General features: G+C 41.0%; 1 protein-coding gene across 1 annotated transcript in view; it reads right to left on the bottom strand.

Moving 5' to 3' along the window:
• Window positions 1–8,073, bottom strand: part of UGGT2 (UDP-glucose glycoprotein glucosyltransferase 2) — a 95,233-nt gene extending 87,160 nt beyond the window's left edge. Inside the window, exons 1-2 of the mRNA XM_086611302.1 lie at window positions 7,925–8,073; window positions 6,542–6,624 (exon numbers count right to left, since the gene is read on the bottom strand). Of these exons, the coding sequence (XP_086467428.1) occupies window positions 6,542–6,624; window positions 7,925–8,073 (232 nt within the window). The remainder of the gene's footprint in view (window positions 1–6,541; window positions 6,625–7,924) is intronic.
• Between the last annotated feature and the right edge of the window lie 8,155 nt (window positions 8,074–16,228).

The following is a 16,228-nucleotide window of genomic DNA, read 5'->3' as shown; positions in this document are numbered from 1 at the left end:
TATTTAAACATCGACATTTACTATCCATAACCTACAGCAGTATCTCACATCACAGGTAGATGAAAAATAATTAAAGGGGGATGACAAGAATGGTCACGAAAAGAAAGGAAAAGTCTGTATCACAGCTCCTCAGATCCCATGCACACACAGCACAAAATTAATCTGAATATACACTGGTGGCCCGCAGGAGAATTCAAAGTACTCAGGCACAGAAGGCAGGGAGAATAAACATAAGGGACATAATTAATCAGAAGAGCACAGGGTGCTGGGATCATTTATTTTGAGGGATGGAAGTATGGGGATTGTTCCAACCGCATAGATGTCTGTATCTATAGATAAGCTACAGAATTAGAGATCCCAGGAAACAGCAGTCCAAGCAATCACTGGTCAGTCAAATCCCTATGACTTTCAAGCAAGATGCTAGTAGAGAGGGAATATTTTATTTTATTGCATGATTATTATAGAAGTGCCATGCTTGCAAAACTGCTTCCTCTTGAATCTTTAAGGTTAATACGTATGTAAAAAATACTTAGCTAATTTAGTTGTGAATAATGTATAGTCTTCTAGATTACAACAAATAATTTCCATGATTGCTGTTTATATGTAATATACTGTTATATTTTTTTCAGAGAAAATAGTTTCCCTATTAATATGTTTGTGCATTTGGGTTTTTTTTATTAAATATTTATTTAAGAGAATGCTGAAAATTCAATATATAAACTGAACCACTTGGGAAGACAGTAAACGCCCAGGTTATAATTAGTCAGCAGGGAACTGGCCACTTACCTTCATTGTGTTCGTAACTAAACCTTTTGAGATATAAAAGCAGCAGCAAGTTTAAATGCAATCTTCAGTGTTTTGTAAATGTGCTGGTTTTAATACGAAATTTTGCAACTTTGATTTCTTTAACATACATGCATTCCAGAATAGCATCATCTGCGTTTCCCAACCTTCCACGAGCCCAGGAGCAAGTATATAGCATATTAAGTAGACATACACAATGTTGTCCATGCTACCTGAAGACCTCAGTCTAATTCAATATAGCGTATCCCATCATTAACTTTTTGATGGTTTTCATAGGTATAATCTCAATGATGCCCAAGTTGATTTGAGTTCGTATTAAAGAAAAAGTTAAAACAATGAAACACATCAGACTACTTTACCAAATTCCACACACATTGTTCCTACCAAATCCATTAAATTGCTACATACATCATAAACAGACCATTACTAGACCTAATTTGCTAAGACTGAATATTTTAAATGAGCAAGTTAACAACAGATGTTTATTTGATTATTCTAAATTTAAAATAGTAAGTTTTGAGAATTGATAAGCAACGAATGAGGAATCATCCAAGGGATGACTGAAAAGAAAAATAAGCCACCATACTTGATTTTTTAAGTTGCCTTTTAGGTTTAATACTTCACGACTCTTCCGAAATACTCAACAGGTTGAGATACAAATTTATTATCTGATTCCCAGAAAAATCCAGTTTTTCAGCTTCAAGTCTATTAATTCTTTACCTTCTATGAAAATGTTTCCATTTAAAACCCACAATGCTTTTATTTCCCAGTTATCCATCCTATCTACTCTTGATATCATCCAGAGCAGAACTGAAGAGTCAATCACCCCAATCAATCTTTTTTAAGGCAGATCCTTTAATTTGCTCAAGCAGTTATTGTTACTTCAGTCTTAATGCATCATTGTCCTGGTTTTGGCTGGGAAAGAGTTAATTTTCTTCCTAGTAGTAAGTATAGTGCTGTGTTTTGGATTTAGTATGAGAATAATGTTGGTAGCACATTGATGTTTCAGTTGTTGCTACGTACAGGTTATACTGAATCAAGGACTTTCCAGCTTCCCATGCTCTGCCAGTAAGGAAGTGCACAAGCATCTGGGAGGGAGCACAGCCAGGACAGCTGTCCCAAACTGGCCAAAGGGGTATTCCATACCATATCGCATCATGCTTAGTATATAAACTGGGGGAAGTTAGCTGGGGGGCCATTGCTCAGGAACTTGGTCAGTGGGTGGTGAGCAATTGCATTATGCTTCACTTGTTTTGTATATTCTATTATTATTACCATTGTTGTTATTTTTCCTTTCCTTTTCTGTCCTATTAAACTGTCTTAATGTCAGCCCACAAATTTTACTTTTTTTTTCATCCAATTCTCTCTCCCATCCCACTGGGGGCAGGAAGAGTGAGCAGACAGCTGTGTGGCCTTTAGCTACCTGTCAGGTTAAACCACAATAATCATGAACATCCCTCTACATCAACATACCTTGACATGCCCATTCCACACCATCCAGAGAGCCACCTTCTCCTCAGAAGTATCCTATTACACAGCTCTCAGTAACTGCGCCACTCCATCCTTTCTGTATCAGTATTCTTCACTCTAGCTGATGTAGATGTAGACATCTACTCTATTGTAGATGTCTAAGGCAGACTTTCCTACTGAAAGTAGCTTAACTATTGCTGGATATATATGGATACTCATAGCATTTCTATCTCACACTTAGTATGCTGACTTCAGTGCAACACTCTTAAGTTGGAAGAATCAATAAAGATGTGATTTTGTCATAAAATAACCACTTTCTTTTCCTCTAAAACTGAATCTTTCCTTCTCAGCCTGTTCATAAAGAGCTTTGGTTTGTTTGTATACTACTACCCTAACTATGAACTGACTTTTAGGAGAACCACTAGGTGCCAGAAGAACTTTAAGTTTTCCTGCATTATAAACATAGAAGTTTGTTGGCCATAATGATAAATATACACATCAATTGCTCAATTGACATGGTTTAGCCCAGTCAGCAACTAAATGCCACACAACTGCTTGCTCACCCTCCCTCACCCCTGATGAATGGGGAAGAGAATTAAAGGGGAAAAGGGAAGGAGACCTGTGGGTTGATATAATAAAATTATTATTAATAATAATAATAATAATAATAATAATAATAATAATAACAACAACAACGGATAGATATAGATATACAATGTATACAAACAAGTGATGCCCAGTGTAATTGCTTACCACTCAGTGACCAACACCTGTCCTGTCCCGGAAAATAATCCTGAAATAGGTAAGTCACAACACTGCAATCGCAGACAAGCGAGAGGCCCAAAAAGAGAATGAGAGACAGACAGCACTCTAAGAGACTGAGCATCCCCAGAAGAGCAAGAGCTTCCTCCTGATCAACCCTCATCTATATACCAGGCATGATGTTGCATTATATGGAATATTTCATTGGCCAATTGGCCCTCAATTCTAAGTGTAAGTTCAAATCGTAAGAGGAGTTGTGAGCCCTTTGTCCTGGCCATGGTCCCCCTCAGCCTGTTGTGCTCCTGCACACTGGCAAAACATGGGAAGCTGAAAGGTCTTGATGGCTCAGTATCAACCATGAACATCAGTATGCTATCAATATTCTTCTCATAATGAATCCCAGGCTAAAACCATAACACAGAGCTCTTCTAGCTGCTAAAAAGAGAAAATAACTTTGTCTCTGTCAAAACCAGGACTTTAATACGCTTAAAGTAACATTTTAGTACATTCTCAAGGCTCCCCACTACCAGCATCTAATGTTTCATTGGCAAGATAGGCCATGCAGATCATCCTATTGGTGGCAATTTATTTATTCTCAATCACGCAGAGTTTAACCAGGTGAAGTAGACAAAGTATGTAGCTAACAGCTAATTTCAACAGACATCTGTGACACTAATAATAAATGTCACTAAAGCTTCAAATTCCTTAGAAAGCTGGTTCAAGCAAGCAGACAAGACCCAGCTGATAAAAAAAATGACATTTTATCTAATACATCAGTCTTGTCTCAAGGCAGTATCAGCTGCATCTAAACAACTCCTTGAAAAAAAAAAATTCAAGGTAGAAGTGATTTCTGGAGGTCACCTCATTCAAACTTTTACTTAGAGGAGATCTAATTCCAACAGGCTGCTCAGGGCCTCATGCAGCAGAGTTTTGACTATCTCCAAGAATGGAGATTCCACATCCTCCTGAAGCAGCCTGTTCCAGTGTCTACCCAACCCCATGGCAGAAACATTTTTCCCTAGTACCCAACTAAAATTTCCACGTTTCAACTTGTGCCCATTGCTTTTCTTTTTTTTTTTTTTTTAATATTACTGTCTACCTTCAGGAAGAGTCTGGTTCTGTCTTCTCTATAACTTTCTATTAGGAAGTTGAAGATACAAAGACTCTTCCTCAGGTTGAATAAAACCCAATTCTCTCAGACTTTCCTCAGAAGCCTGCTCCAGTTCCCTAACCATTTTGGTGATCCTCTCCTAGACTTCCTCCAGTATGTCTTGTCTTTTAACGAGGAGCCTCAACCTGGGCCTAGTACTCCAGACGTGGTCTACAAGTGCCACACACAACGAAATAATCACTTTTCTTGACCTGCTGGCTACACTCGTGCTGATGCAGCCTAGCATGTAGCTGGCTTTCTCAGGCATAAGAATTTAATGCAACTCCCTGTTGACGAGAATCCCCTGGTCTGCTTCTCGAAAACCACTTTCTAGTCAGTCAGTGCCCAGGTTGTACTGGTGCTGAGATTATTCCAACCCATGTGCAGGAGTCTGTAAAGCACTTTAGCTGAACTTCCCAGGCCTGTCTCTCCAGCCTGCCAAGGCCCCGCTAATGGCAGCCCTAGCCTCCAGCTCCTCAACTTCTCCCAGTTTTGTCATTCACAACCTTGTGGAGGCTGTAACCCATGCCACTGTCCTATGCACTGACAAAGACCTTAAAACAGCATTAGTCAGAAGTCAAATTCTGCACCTACTTCCACATCCACACGCCCTTACACAGAAAGGCTCTGAGCAGCATTCATGACCTAGGCCTACTGTTCTCAGTCATTCTCTCTGGTTTTGTTTATACTTCTGACCTCAGACCATTCCCATTTTCATCATTTCACAGTAATTTTTTTTTTTTTACCTCTTCAGTTGATATTCCATAACTATAATCACAGTTCCTTGTACACCTTCTGCTTCTACTATATCCTGCCCAAAGAAATGAAGAGGAAAATACTGGGATACAGTAAAGTAGAACATCATGTTTTTACTCAACACAAAAGGGCATCATGGAATCATAAGCAGTAAAATGTTGTTTACCATGCAGGTCCTTGTTCCTTTCCTAGTGATTTGTTAAGTCTATTAGTGGCTTTCGGCATTGCTGAACACTCCAATAACATTCTCACTGACCTATCCACACGGACACCACAATCTTTTTGACTTGCATTTAGTCAGTCATCATCGTTGAAGTGTGTGGTTTCTCAAGTTCTCCCTCCCATACGCAGCATTTTTCACATAACAAGGACTCATTCCTGTCATCTTACTGCCATTTCTTGCATGATCTTTCTAAAACTTGTTAGCTTTTGCCTATTAAACTAACATTAAATTTACCCGAAGTCTCTTCTAGTAGTAGTGTTACGTCCTCATACTCATGCCTAAAGAACTGTACTATTCTGAAGTAAAGAGCAACACGAAACAGCTCTACCTCGTTTTGAATCTTTTTTCATCTTGTTTATCTATTGACCTACCAAGTAGGTCTAATATTGACCAACCTGTTGTACAGCCTGTAAAGTTTCCAAATTTTTCATTACCATGCTCTCCAAGGTGTTTTCTGGGTGGCTCGCTTATATGCTTTGTTTGCTGGATTTTATGCTTTGTTCTTCGCTCTGAACTTCTAACAACTTAACGTTCTTTTGTCTAATCATGCAAGTTTTTTTTAATCCTATTTTGACAGTGATAAACTTTTATTCTAAAACACCAGTGTTGCTCCTGGAAAATAGTCTCTATGCCATCTACAACTATTAAACCTTTTTTGGTCATTCCTCTCATGTTTTTCCCTTTAGCTAGCACTCTCATTTCAGTCATTTGTGGGATTCTCTCCTCCTACAAACATCCATCTTACACAAAACATGAAGGCTGAATATGCTATAAGCTCCTGCAGAGTCACGTAAGAAAGCAGGTATCTTTAATCTTTACGCTTCTGTTCCATATCGTAACAGCAGCTCAGTCCATCCCATCCTCCTTGCTTTTAGAACTCCTCTATAGGTGGAAGCCCAAAGGGAAAAAAAATCACAGAATCACAGAATGTTAGGAATTGGAAGGGACCTCAAAGGATCATCTAGTCCAATCCCCTGCCAGAGCAGGACCACCTAGATCAGATCACACAAGAACGCGTCCAGGCGGGTTTTGAACATCTCCATAGAAGGAGATTCCACAACCTCTCTGGGCAGCCTGCAGGATGACCATGAGCCAGCAATGTGCCCTTGAGGCCAAGGCGGCCAATAGCATCCTGGGGGGTATTAGAAGGGGTGTGGTTAGTAGGTTGAGAGAGGTTCTTCTCCCCCTCTACTCTGCCCTGGTGAGGCCGCATCTGGGAAAAAATGCTACAACTTTCTGAAAGAAAACTACCCAGTAAGCAGTAGTGGAAGAATTAGGCTTTACCTGACTGCATATAGTTAATTTGTTAGCTTGATGTTTAGAAGCTAAATACAGTGCAAGATACTACATTAAAACGAGCATGCGGTTTAACTTACCTCCTTGCTTGTAGACTGTTAATTCTCGTACCGTTTCCAAGAACTGCCAAAACTTCTCATTACCATCTTCTGCAATAAATTCACTGTTTAAAAATAAAAATTATTTGTCCATAGGTTGACTTTGTCCAAAGATGCACCACAGTAAAAAATCTTCAGTTGTGTAAAATAACAAAATATCCAGCAAAAACAAATTATTAAGTACACAATGACCATCTAACATCTCTGTAGCATAAAATGCTGAACAGTGGTATAGTTTGGATTAAAAAAAAAATTGAACAAAATAATACTACCAATCTGAGCACAATAATCAGAGCCGTAAAGCAAACAGACTATTCTCTGATACAGAAATAAACACAATTTTCCACTTTTTTTTTCATACACTCTGTCAGGTTACAGTTTTTAATTAAAATATAGGCTTTGATTGATGACAATGTCTACTTTGCTATGCAGGGGAGGTCTCCAATCTCTGGAACACTTTCAAAGATGCATTAATCCTTACAAAGCATAAAAGATAAGTTTTGCTTTATTCCAAATACCATTCTTCCATTTACCGGTAACACTTTGTAGTTTTGTCATTTTTTCTTAAGGGAACATCAGTTGCTTTTCCAGCCCCTCCCTTATGTCTGCCAAAAAGATCTACTTGCTAGCATAAGTGCATTGGTTTTTAATCTTTACTTGGGAAGTTTGCCACTGCTTTGATTACAGAAGCTTGCAATTCTCCCTTTCACAGGAGCTCTCCAAACAGCTACAAATAAGTTTAAAAACAAAGCAAACAAAAAAGATTTTAAACCAAACTGGCAGGGGAGCCACAAACACGTTACACTGGAAAGCATCTTCACTTCCTATTTTAAAGTTACGACTACAAGTTAACAACACCTTTTTTAAAAAGACATGTTTTACTACCGTAGCTTCACATCGTCACTAATACCTTTATACAGAATTATTTAATTCACGAGTGAAAGTAAACTAATTAGGGTGAGAGGAAGAGACACTGTTACTCAGTAGTAGGCAGGGATTGTGCCGATTGACTCTTTGCATCTCAATGAAATGAGGAGGTTAAAGGCAAACCAGTTCGAATAGCACGCGTAAAACGCGGGAAAGCCTGTCAGCCCTATCCGTAACATTTTACGACGGGAGAAAGCAGTTAAGCCTTATACCCAAGGAGTGCTTTCATATCCTCCCGAAGAGAGGAAGCGAGAAGCGCAGCCACCCCTTTCTGACAGCCCACCTTCCCTCTCGGGCCGCACGGCGGAGAGAAGAAAGGAGCCCTTCCCTCCGCCTGGCCCCTCGGGAGACAGCCCGGGGAGGCACCGCCGCTGCCCCCCGGCCTCCCGCGGCAGCCGAGGAAGGCAGCAGCGGGAAGGAGGAAGAGGCTGCACGAACCTCGCCTCCAGCAGCAGCGGCGTCGCCGGCCACTTCGCCGCCAGCCGGGCTGTCACGGCCCGGGAGGGGGCTGGAGCCTTGCCACAGCGGCACGGCTGAGCACACAGGAGGGCAGCGAGGAGAGCCGGCAGCAGCGACCAGCCCGCCATGAGGAGGCAGGGACGGCGAAGGGCGCTCACAGCTGCCCGACACGGCGCGCACGACCCCCGCCGCCCCTTCCGCCTCGGCGTGCGCGCGCCCGCCGGCCCACACCGCCTCTGCCAATCAGGGGCTGCCCCAGCTCGCGCGGTGACACGCGGCGCTGGGGGCGGGGCGCGGGCGGCAGGCTGGCCGCGAACGGGGCGGGGCGCCGCGCGGCTCGCGCCCCCGCGCAAGCGCGGTGTTCGCGCCGCCTGCCTGGGGCGCCGTCCCGTCCGCGCCTTGCGAGGGTGCGGGAGTGTGTCTGGTTGTGCTTGGGGCTTTTCCGTTAATTTTTTTTTAGTTCTCGGGTGGCTTTATAAGTGTTATTATTGCGTAGGGTATCTTCGGGTTCCGTTTGCGGGGCTCCGCCGTTCCCTCTGAGCGGTGCGCGCTGCTGGTTACAGCGGCGGTGGCTGCCCGCGGCTGAGGAGAGGCAGGGCGGTGTTATCCCGCAGCCGGGGCGGCAGCTGCCTTCCCTGCCGCTCGCCGAACCTCCCAGTGCCCCTGCTTGTGCCTGGTCCTAGATGGTTGTTCTCCGTCGGCCTTCACCAGGTTAAAAGGAGTAGCTAAAATCTTACTAAGTGTGAGCAGCTTCACACAATGTACGTAAATTCATATATAGTGGTTGCTGGAAGGGGCAAGTACTTAATTCCTTTAATCCCCACCCCCCACCCGGCCAAGTGAAAGTTTTCTAAACCAATTTCTGTATTGAGATGTGGTCTGTTTCCTACCTACATGATTTTTATCTCGATGAACGTGAGCTTTACTAGAACCATGCCTCTCCTTCTACCTAACTCACAGTTTTCAGGCTTGTAGCCTCTCATTTCTTATTTCTCTGTTTTTGGAATCTCAGTAGTTAATTCCACCTCCTCAGCAAAGCTGCTACACTTCCTGTTTTTCCTCAGCTGTATAGCAAAGCTAAAAAAGGCTGTTGCGGGTGCTTCTGCAGCAGTACTGTGGGATGTGAATCCAGAGCTGCGCTGAGTAGTTGTTTATTGGAGGAAGAATCCTCCAGCTGAATTAAAAATAGGGGGTATTGCCTTCTCCAAAACGTGATTTATGGAATATGAAGATGAAACCTGGAACATCTTAGTGCTGCATACACCTCAAGTTATTTTTCTCACAGTCATCTCCTGACAATTTAAAGCTTCCGTGTGGGTGGCAGGAGCCAGTTAGGGCACTAGTCTAGGGAGCAGGCTATGAATTGTGTGGTTTGGCTTGTTAGTGCTTAGGACTGGTCAGTATAACATCATATGTACAAACAAAAGGAATTTGTTTGCCAGGTGTTCTCAAACTATGGTGCAGAAACTCTGCCCAAACAAAATGCCTGTACCTAACATGCTGCTCGGTCTTTATTAATTGAAGGATGATAAAGACATCCCTGAGGGTCATTCCTATGTAAATTCAGCCTAAGGCCTTTGTGTTTGATCTTTTTCGGACTTACTCTTACAAATTTGTGCTATTTCAAGGCCTCTGATAGTTTTCAGGTACCACTGTGATACATCAGTGATGCCAACTTTAAGGTACATCAGTTGATTTAAGTTAACCTTACCTAAGACTGGTCGTGCAGCCCTCGTGTACCTCTGTAGACATAATGAAAACCACAGGAGTATTTCTCTTGGTTTGTGTGTAAGGCCATAAGAAATAAAAAAATTCAGGATCTTTTATATGAAGAAAGGCTATGATATGCTGTCTAAGCAGCTTTTTTCTTTTGTATTGACAGTTCAGAAGCTTCTGCTGCTTACAAGGATGGCATAGCCAGAGTACCGTACGGATCAGTAAGTCTGGGCCCCTTGTGTTTCTGCGCTAGTAACCCATGTATGCGGCCACACTCTTGCATCCCTAGAGTGAAAACACATGCAATGAACTGATAAAAGACACTTCCACCACTCCCTAGCAAAGTTCATAATGTATTTGATGGACTTAGTAGAACTCATGCTACACTTCTTATGCACAGAATATTCGGGCTATAGCTGTTTTATATTGACCATCTACCAAAAAAAACCCCCAACCCCAACAATCCTTCTATGGTTAAAAGAGCAACTAACAAGTTGCTTTTTGCTGTTTCTTCAGCCAAAACTGAAATTTACTAAGTATGTTTCCCATGTATATAGATTTACCACACATTTTTCATAACTCCATGCGATACTATGTATTTGTGATGATGGATGCATCTACCTTACCCTAATCTATCAGTTGCTTTTCTATATACAGTTGTTGTGTTACCTTTTGGTTTATATTGATATTGAAGAAGCTGCTATTGTTGTTCAAATTTGAACTCTTAATAGCTTGTACTTGTTTCATCTTGAGCTGTGGCAATTTATGATTTGCCATGCAAATAAAATTTGTTGGCCCTGTCTATCGAAATACAACTAGCTTTGAATTCAGTGGCAAGATTAAGGGGTAGCTCTGAATCAAAGGCCAGAGAATTAGTCTGTGGTGAACTACAGAAAATAGTCTAGTTTTTCTCTTGAAGAAAAATCCTTTCTGCTTAAATTCAGAGATCTTTGTTAGACAGAAAGTATCTCCCTGTTGAGACATCTCTCCCTCTCTCCCATTTAGGATTATTGTTTTATTGGGTGCCTAAAATTCAGGATCATAGATAGACTAAATGAAGTTGGAAGGGACCTCAGGAGGTCTCTAGTCCAACCTCTTGCTCAGAGCAGGACCAGCTCTGAGGTCCAGTCGAGTCTTGAAAAAATCCAAGGCTGGAACCTGCACAACCTCTCTGGGCAACGTGATCTGTTGCTTAAGGTGCAGTTCTGATTGCTCCTCAGTCAGAAATACAGTGTTGTAACAGAACATCATCTTCCTGTAAAAGTTTTTGCTTATTTATCCATCTTCCCTTTGCTCTGGTACATTTGCTACATTCCAGTCACGAAGAGCCAATACACACTTTTAAAAAAATCTATTCCTCTATATTTGGACAAAGTTAGATTTTAATCTTGTAAGCAGTGTGCAAACCTAGAAGATGGAAAGCAGACTTAATCTTCATTTCCACAGCAGAATTTTATGTAATTAAGTATTCCAAATAACACTTGGCCATTCTTGTACATACATTCCATATATATGTGAGAAAACCCCTTAGTCCTCTGAAACCGTTTTTCAGAAGAACAGAAGAACAATTACAGCAAAATTTTAAAATTATTCTTATCACAGCTGTGCAAATAAGAATTGATTATCATAGCTGTTTCATTGTGAATAGAGGAAGTGATTAATGGATGCTTCTCAGTAAGATGCAAATGTTTTGTAGTGTAAGTCATAGTGAGCTATTTAATAGAAACAGTAGCAATAAGTGAAAATAAGTTGAGCTTCATCAGCATATTCAGTTAGCCGAAAATAAAACTTTATTTTTTAACAGATTGAAAACAATTTTTGAGCTGAAAGGCACCCTTTCTCCCTAACTTGGAAGTAATGTAAATGTCAAACACAAGTCAAAAGATATATCTGTTATCTGGTTATTAATTGACAGCCTCCTGAGCAGTAACTGCTGGCATCCTGTTATCTTGCTACAAGTTTGGAGGCTGATCTCTTCAGAGCCTGTCAATGTCACTCCTCTGTCAGGCATTCGAGGTGTTTCCCTGAAGAGATTCAGGACGCCGTACTGCGTCACTTTTTGTCCATTCCATTGGAAATAAAGACCAACCTGGGTTATTTGATTAGCATATGTCAGTGTAGTGGAATTATGTAATAATGCAAAATATATTTGACAGTCTGTTAGCTCTTCATTTTGACTTACAGGGATGAGCTAGTGAAAGAAAAATTGATACAGGAGTAACATAAGCCTGGTTTCAACAGCTCACAGAAGCTGCTCAGTGGCACCTTTCTGGAAATCAGAATTTAGGCTGCTTTGCTATGCCTACACGTGCAGCTGCAGTGACAGTAAGTGGCTCTCTTCCAGTATGCTTCTCTTTCCAACCTTTATTAAAAGGGAAAAGAAACTGAAGCAACATTTTGCTTTGTAAAATAAACATAGAAGTTACAGTTTCTTATTTAAAGTGAGCCACCTCAGAAAGGTAAAGAACATACTTCCCGGGCCAGATCAACAAACTTCCCACGAATCTGCGGACATGTCTGTACTGCATAGTGGAGAACAGTAAAACGTGGCTGTAATGGGGAAGCAGCTCCATTTAGACACACCAGCTCAAGTTCATAAGAAATGCCACTGCTCTGCTGTGCCAACAGGACGGTGTGGTTGTGTTGATTTCTGGGTTGTACTGGCTCCTGCCATGCCAAATCTGAGCAACTAACTGTACCAATGGATAAAAATAGGGCTTGTCTTTAACATAGCAGTTTTTTCTGAGTCAGACTGCTAAATCTTAGCTTACTGGATCAAGCTCATCGCATAACATCAGTTGGCACTTCTGATGCCAGCTAACAACCGTGGTTGTTAACTGTTGTCCTCTAATTATTCTGTTATTTACAGAACCCTGTGAGGGTCTCAGGTGTTGAAAAAAGGAACATTTTTCCTTCTTTCCCTAATTGTAACTTGTGAATCTGTCTACGTGCTCAGTGAAAGGAGCACAGATGATAGACTGGTGATACAAAAATTAGACTAAAGTGTACAATAAGGCTATTAAATCACCATTGTTAATGATTCAAATAATAGACACATATTTGTATTATAGAAATGGTTTCTCGCATGCAAATGTTTGGGACATTGTAACTTCAGTAGACAGAATATTTATAAATAAAAAGTTGAGTATTTTTGCATTCATTCATAAGCTGTTATGTGCAATGAAGTGCCTCAGGACAATTCTGGCCACATAGTGCAACAGGAGCATCAAAAAAGACTTTTGTGTGAAGGTACAGGCGCATTCACTGAGAAAATAAAATACTTCCCAGAACAGAGGAGTAGGATTTGACTTGTAGGCCTGTCGTATAAATTGAAAGGTGCTATTGCCACATGCGTGGTGGAAAATACAAAGATAAAATACCTGTACAAGAAAGTATATCAATGATTTTTACTTTTTAGTCAGCTCAGTGAGTCGAGTTCTGAATCCTTTCCAGGATGCCTAAGAAAACGTAAGTTGGAGAATTAGCCGATGAGTCCTGAATGTGCACTCAACTAAGTCCCCTGTGACAGAAGTGAGGACTGCAGAACGATGACACACTGTCTACTCAAAGCCAATTGCAGTTTTTCTTTGAAGAAACTCTTCAATCCTTTTAAAACTGGTTCAGAATTGCGATTGTGTTTTCACCTGTGCAGCTTTGTGTGTAGACTGCACCATCCAGCATTCTCCAGTGAAGCCATACGCTGGGAGGCAGAGCTGTTCAACACAGCAGCTCCTGGCTCAGGCTGGATTACAGGCTGGGCGGGAGCGAGGAACCACTGCCAGGTGAGGAGGCAGGTGCTCCTTAAGAGGTAACTTCTGCAGCAATTGCCTGTTCCCGGCTGTGTGTGGAGCCGTGTTTGGGCCACAGCAGAAGCCCGGTGCCAGGTCCAGCTGCCTTGCAGGCTGCGTGTGGCTGAGCAGCTGGCAGGAGAAATCTTGTGTCTATCCCTCACTTCCCACTGGCTGTCTTGCTCGCGCACCTCTAATGCAGGAATGAAAAATAGAATGCACTTCTTAAAAGGATGCTCTCCTTTTCATTGCATCGTTCTAATTTCAGAGTGGTGACACATAGGATTGCACTGTCTTTTATGGGGCTATGACTCTTCACTGGCAAGGCACTGAGCAAGCCGAGGTAGCTTTGAAGCTGGTCCTGCTTTATGCACCAGTGGAACAAGATGACCTCCAGCACACTCTTCCAACCTCAGCTAGGTTGTGCGATTTGATATACTACTGATATAGAACTCGCTTAGCATTAGTAGCTAAGTTTGCTGAAGCCTTAGGCTGCAAGCTGCGAACTTCCACCTAGATATGTTGAACTTTTACCTAGTTAAGTAAAAAAAGGCCCCAGAGCTGGTTCAAACCAGAACATCAGAAAGCCACGATCATCAGCAGAAGCTGCAACCTTAGGGATAAGAAAAGAAATGGTCCCCCTAGAGACAATGAAGGGGCCCAATGAAGAACGGGAAGACTCCAGACCTTAGTTTGGTCCCAACTATCCAACTCTTGGTCCGAACTGTCGCATGAGGGGAAGGGAACTTAGATTGTAAGGATACAATTGCCCAGGGATTTCTTTGTTCGGGATCCCTCTTCGGAGACACCCAGCTTGAGCTGTAGTGCTATTAATAAAAATGACTTTATAGAAGAATCTCCTTTCAGCTTATTGATTCAGCGGAAACCCAGAGTTGAGCCCTCTTACGGTGGCTGGCATCTGTAATTTCCATAACAACTATTCTGTGACTCTTAAGCGTTAATTTATTTTAATTAAATCTTTGTGTACCTGAAGCGAAACGGAACAATCCATGCTGCTTTATCGTGTGAAATACAATGGATTTGTTTCCAGTGGAACAAATTCCAGTGCTGCTTTTGCAGATTTTGCTGAGTCCCTTCTCATCGGTCAATCATTTTGATAATGTTAGTAGCAAACTAGTAGATAGGTTTCTCACCTGTCAGGACTCATTTCAGCTCACTTCCCAAATGTGGAAAAGAATGCCTATGGACAAGTCATCTAAAGCTATTCCTTCCAATAATTTATGTTGAATATCTTTAATGGGAACACAGAAGTATTACTTTTGAATGATGCAAATTATTATTTTATGTTCTTTTTCAGTTAATTTGAGGATGTAAAATATTCAATTTTTATGATTTATACACAAAGCTAATTACAATCCATTGTCAAGATAGCTTTAAAAATCAATATAAAAAATAACAGTTACACATAAATGAAAGAGGAGCAAAAAGTGCAGCCACAAGCTCTCACACATACAATGGAAATGGATTTATTGCTCAAATTTTTTATTACCTTCTATTATTAAACCATTAAGAAGGTCCCTTAAGTTTAATCCAAACTGGAAAAGACACATTCACATGCACATATATATGATATTCCAGGCAAATAAATACTAAAGGAACATTGTGAGAGTTAAAGCTCCCAGAAGAAAATTTAAAATGATGATTCCCACATCTCTGAAGTCAGCATGATATATCTGCCAATAAATTATAAAATGTGTACATTAAAATGCTCATAAACTGTGGAAAAGTCAGGAATTGCAGTTTTTTAGCACTGGAACATACACATATAAATTCAGTCCTTGGTTTGTAGTGGCCTAGCACATTTCTTTAGTTCCAATGGCACTATCCCCTCAAAAATCCAAGGAAGTACAGTCCCGGAGAAATAACGGGTCACTGAACACTGAAGTAACTGCAAAGCTGTGGTTTATATCTGTATGTGAAGAAATTCAAATATGCCTATTTCTGGAGCTTTGCACCTGTGTATTGAAGTGATTGCACGTAATTAGCAATGCGATTATCAAATATGTTTTCACATACTGCATATAATTAGACTTACAGAAACACACTACATTTAGAATATTTTAATGTAGAAGTGTTATTAATGAAATGCAAATCGTTTAACCCCTAATGTGCTTGCTTCTCCTAATGTATCCTTCTTCTGTATCCTTCTGCTGGTAGAGCGATTCCCAGACGTGCAAGGTAAGAGCGAGGGGGATGTGCTGTGCAGGCTTTTTCACCCCTCCCTAGTTCTGCTGGATCACTGATGTGCAGTTCCAGGCTATGGGATGCCTGAGACGCAGGAAGAAAAAGAAGGCAACAGGATTATTGCTAGATGTATGTTATCTTGATGCATACTCTTTTGAATATCTTTGTCACTAAAATAAAATGCTCATGCATTTATGCAGCTATTTGGCTAACTTCTAAGATTGTACACAGGTATATATGGTAATCACATATAACTAATGACTTGTCTTAGGCTAAGGGAAAATTATGTTTATCTATTAGTTTCTAATAAAGCTAGGTTTCTGACTTGAAAATTTGGCCTTATTTCTGTTTTTTATCATTCCTTGATCATTACTTCTTAGATTAAATGAAGTTAAATGGACATATGCTGGCTGCTCCTGTTATTCACGTTTATTAAACTGCTGTTCATGCTATAGTTTCGATGACTACCTCTTGACAGTTATCATAAACAACTTGCTATGTCATATTAGGGTGATATACTTAGGCCTTCTGAAAGGATTAAGATTAAATGATAGGTCCACTCTGCGATACCAAA

Source organism: Tauraco erythrolophus, chromosome 1, assembly GCF_009769465.1.
Source record: "Tauraco erythrolophus isolate bTauEry1 chromosome 1, bTauEry1.pri, whole genome shotgun sequence".
In the NCBI taxonomy this organism is placed as follows: domain Eukaryota; kingdom Metazoa; phylum Chordata; class Aves; order Musophagiformes; family Musophagidae; genus Tauraco; species Tauraco erythrolophus.
This window is presented reverse-complemented; position numbering and strand designations above follow the sequence as displayed.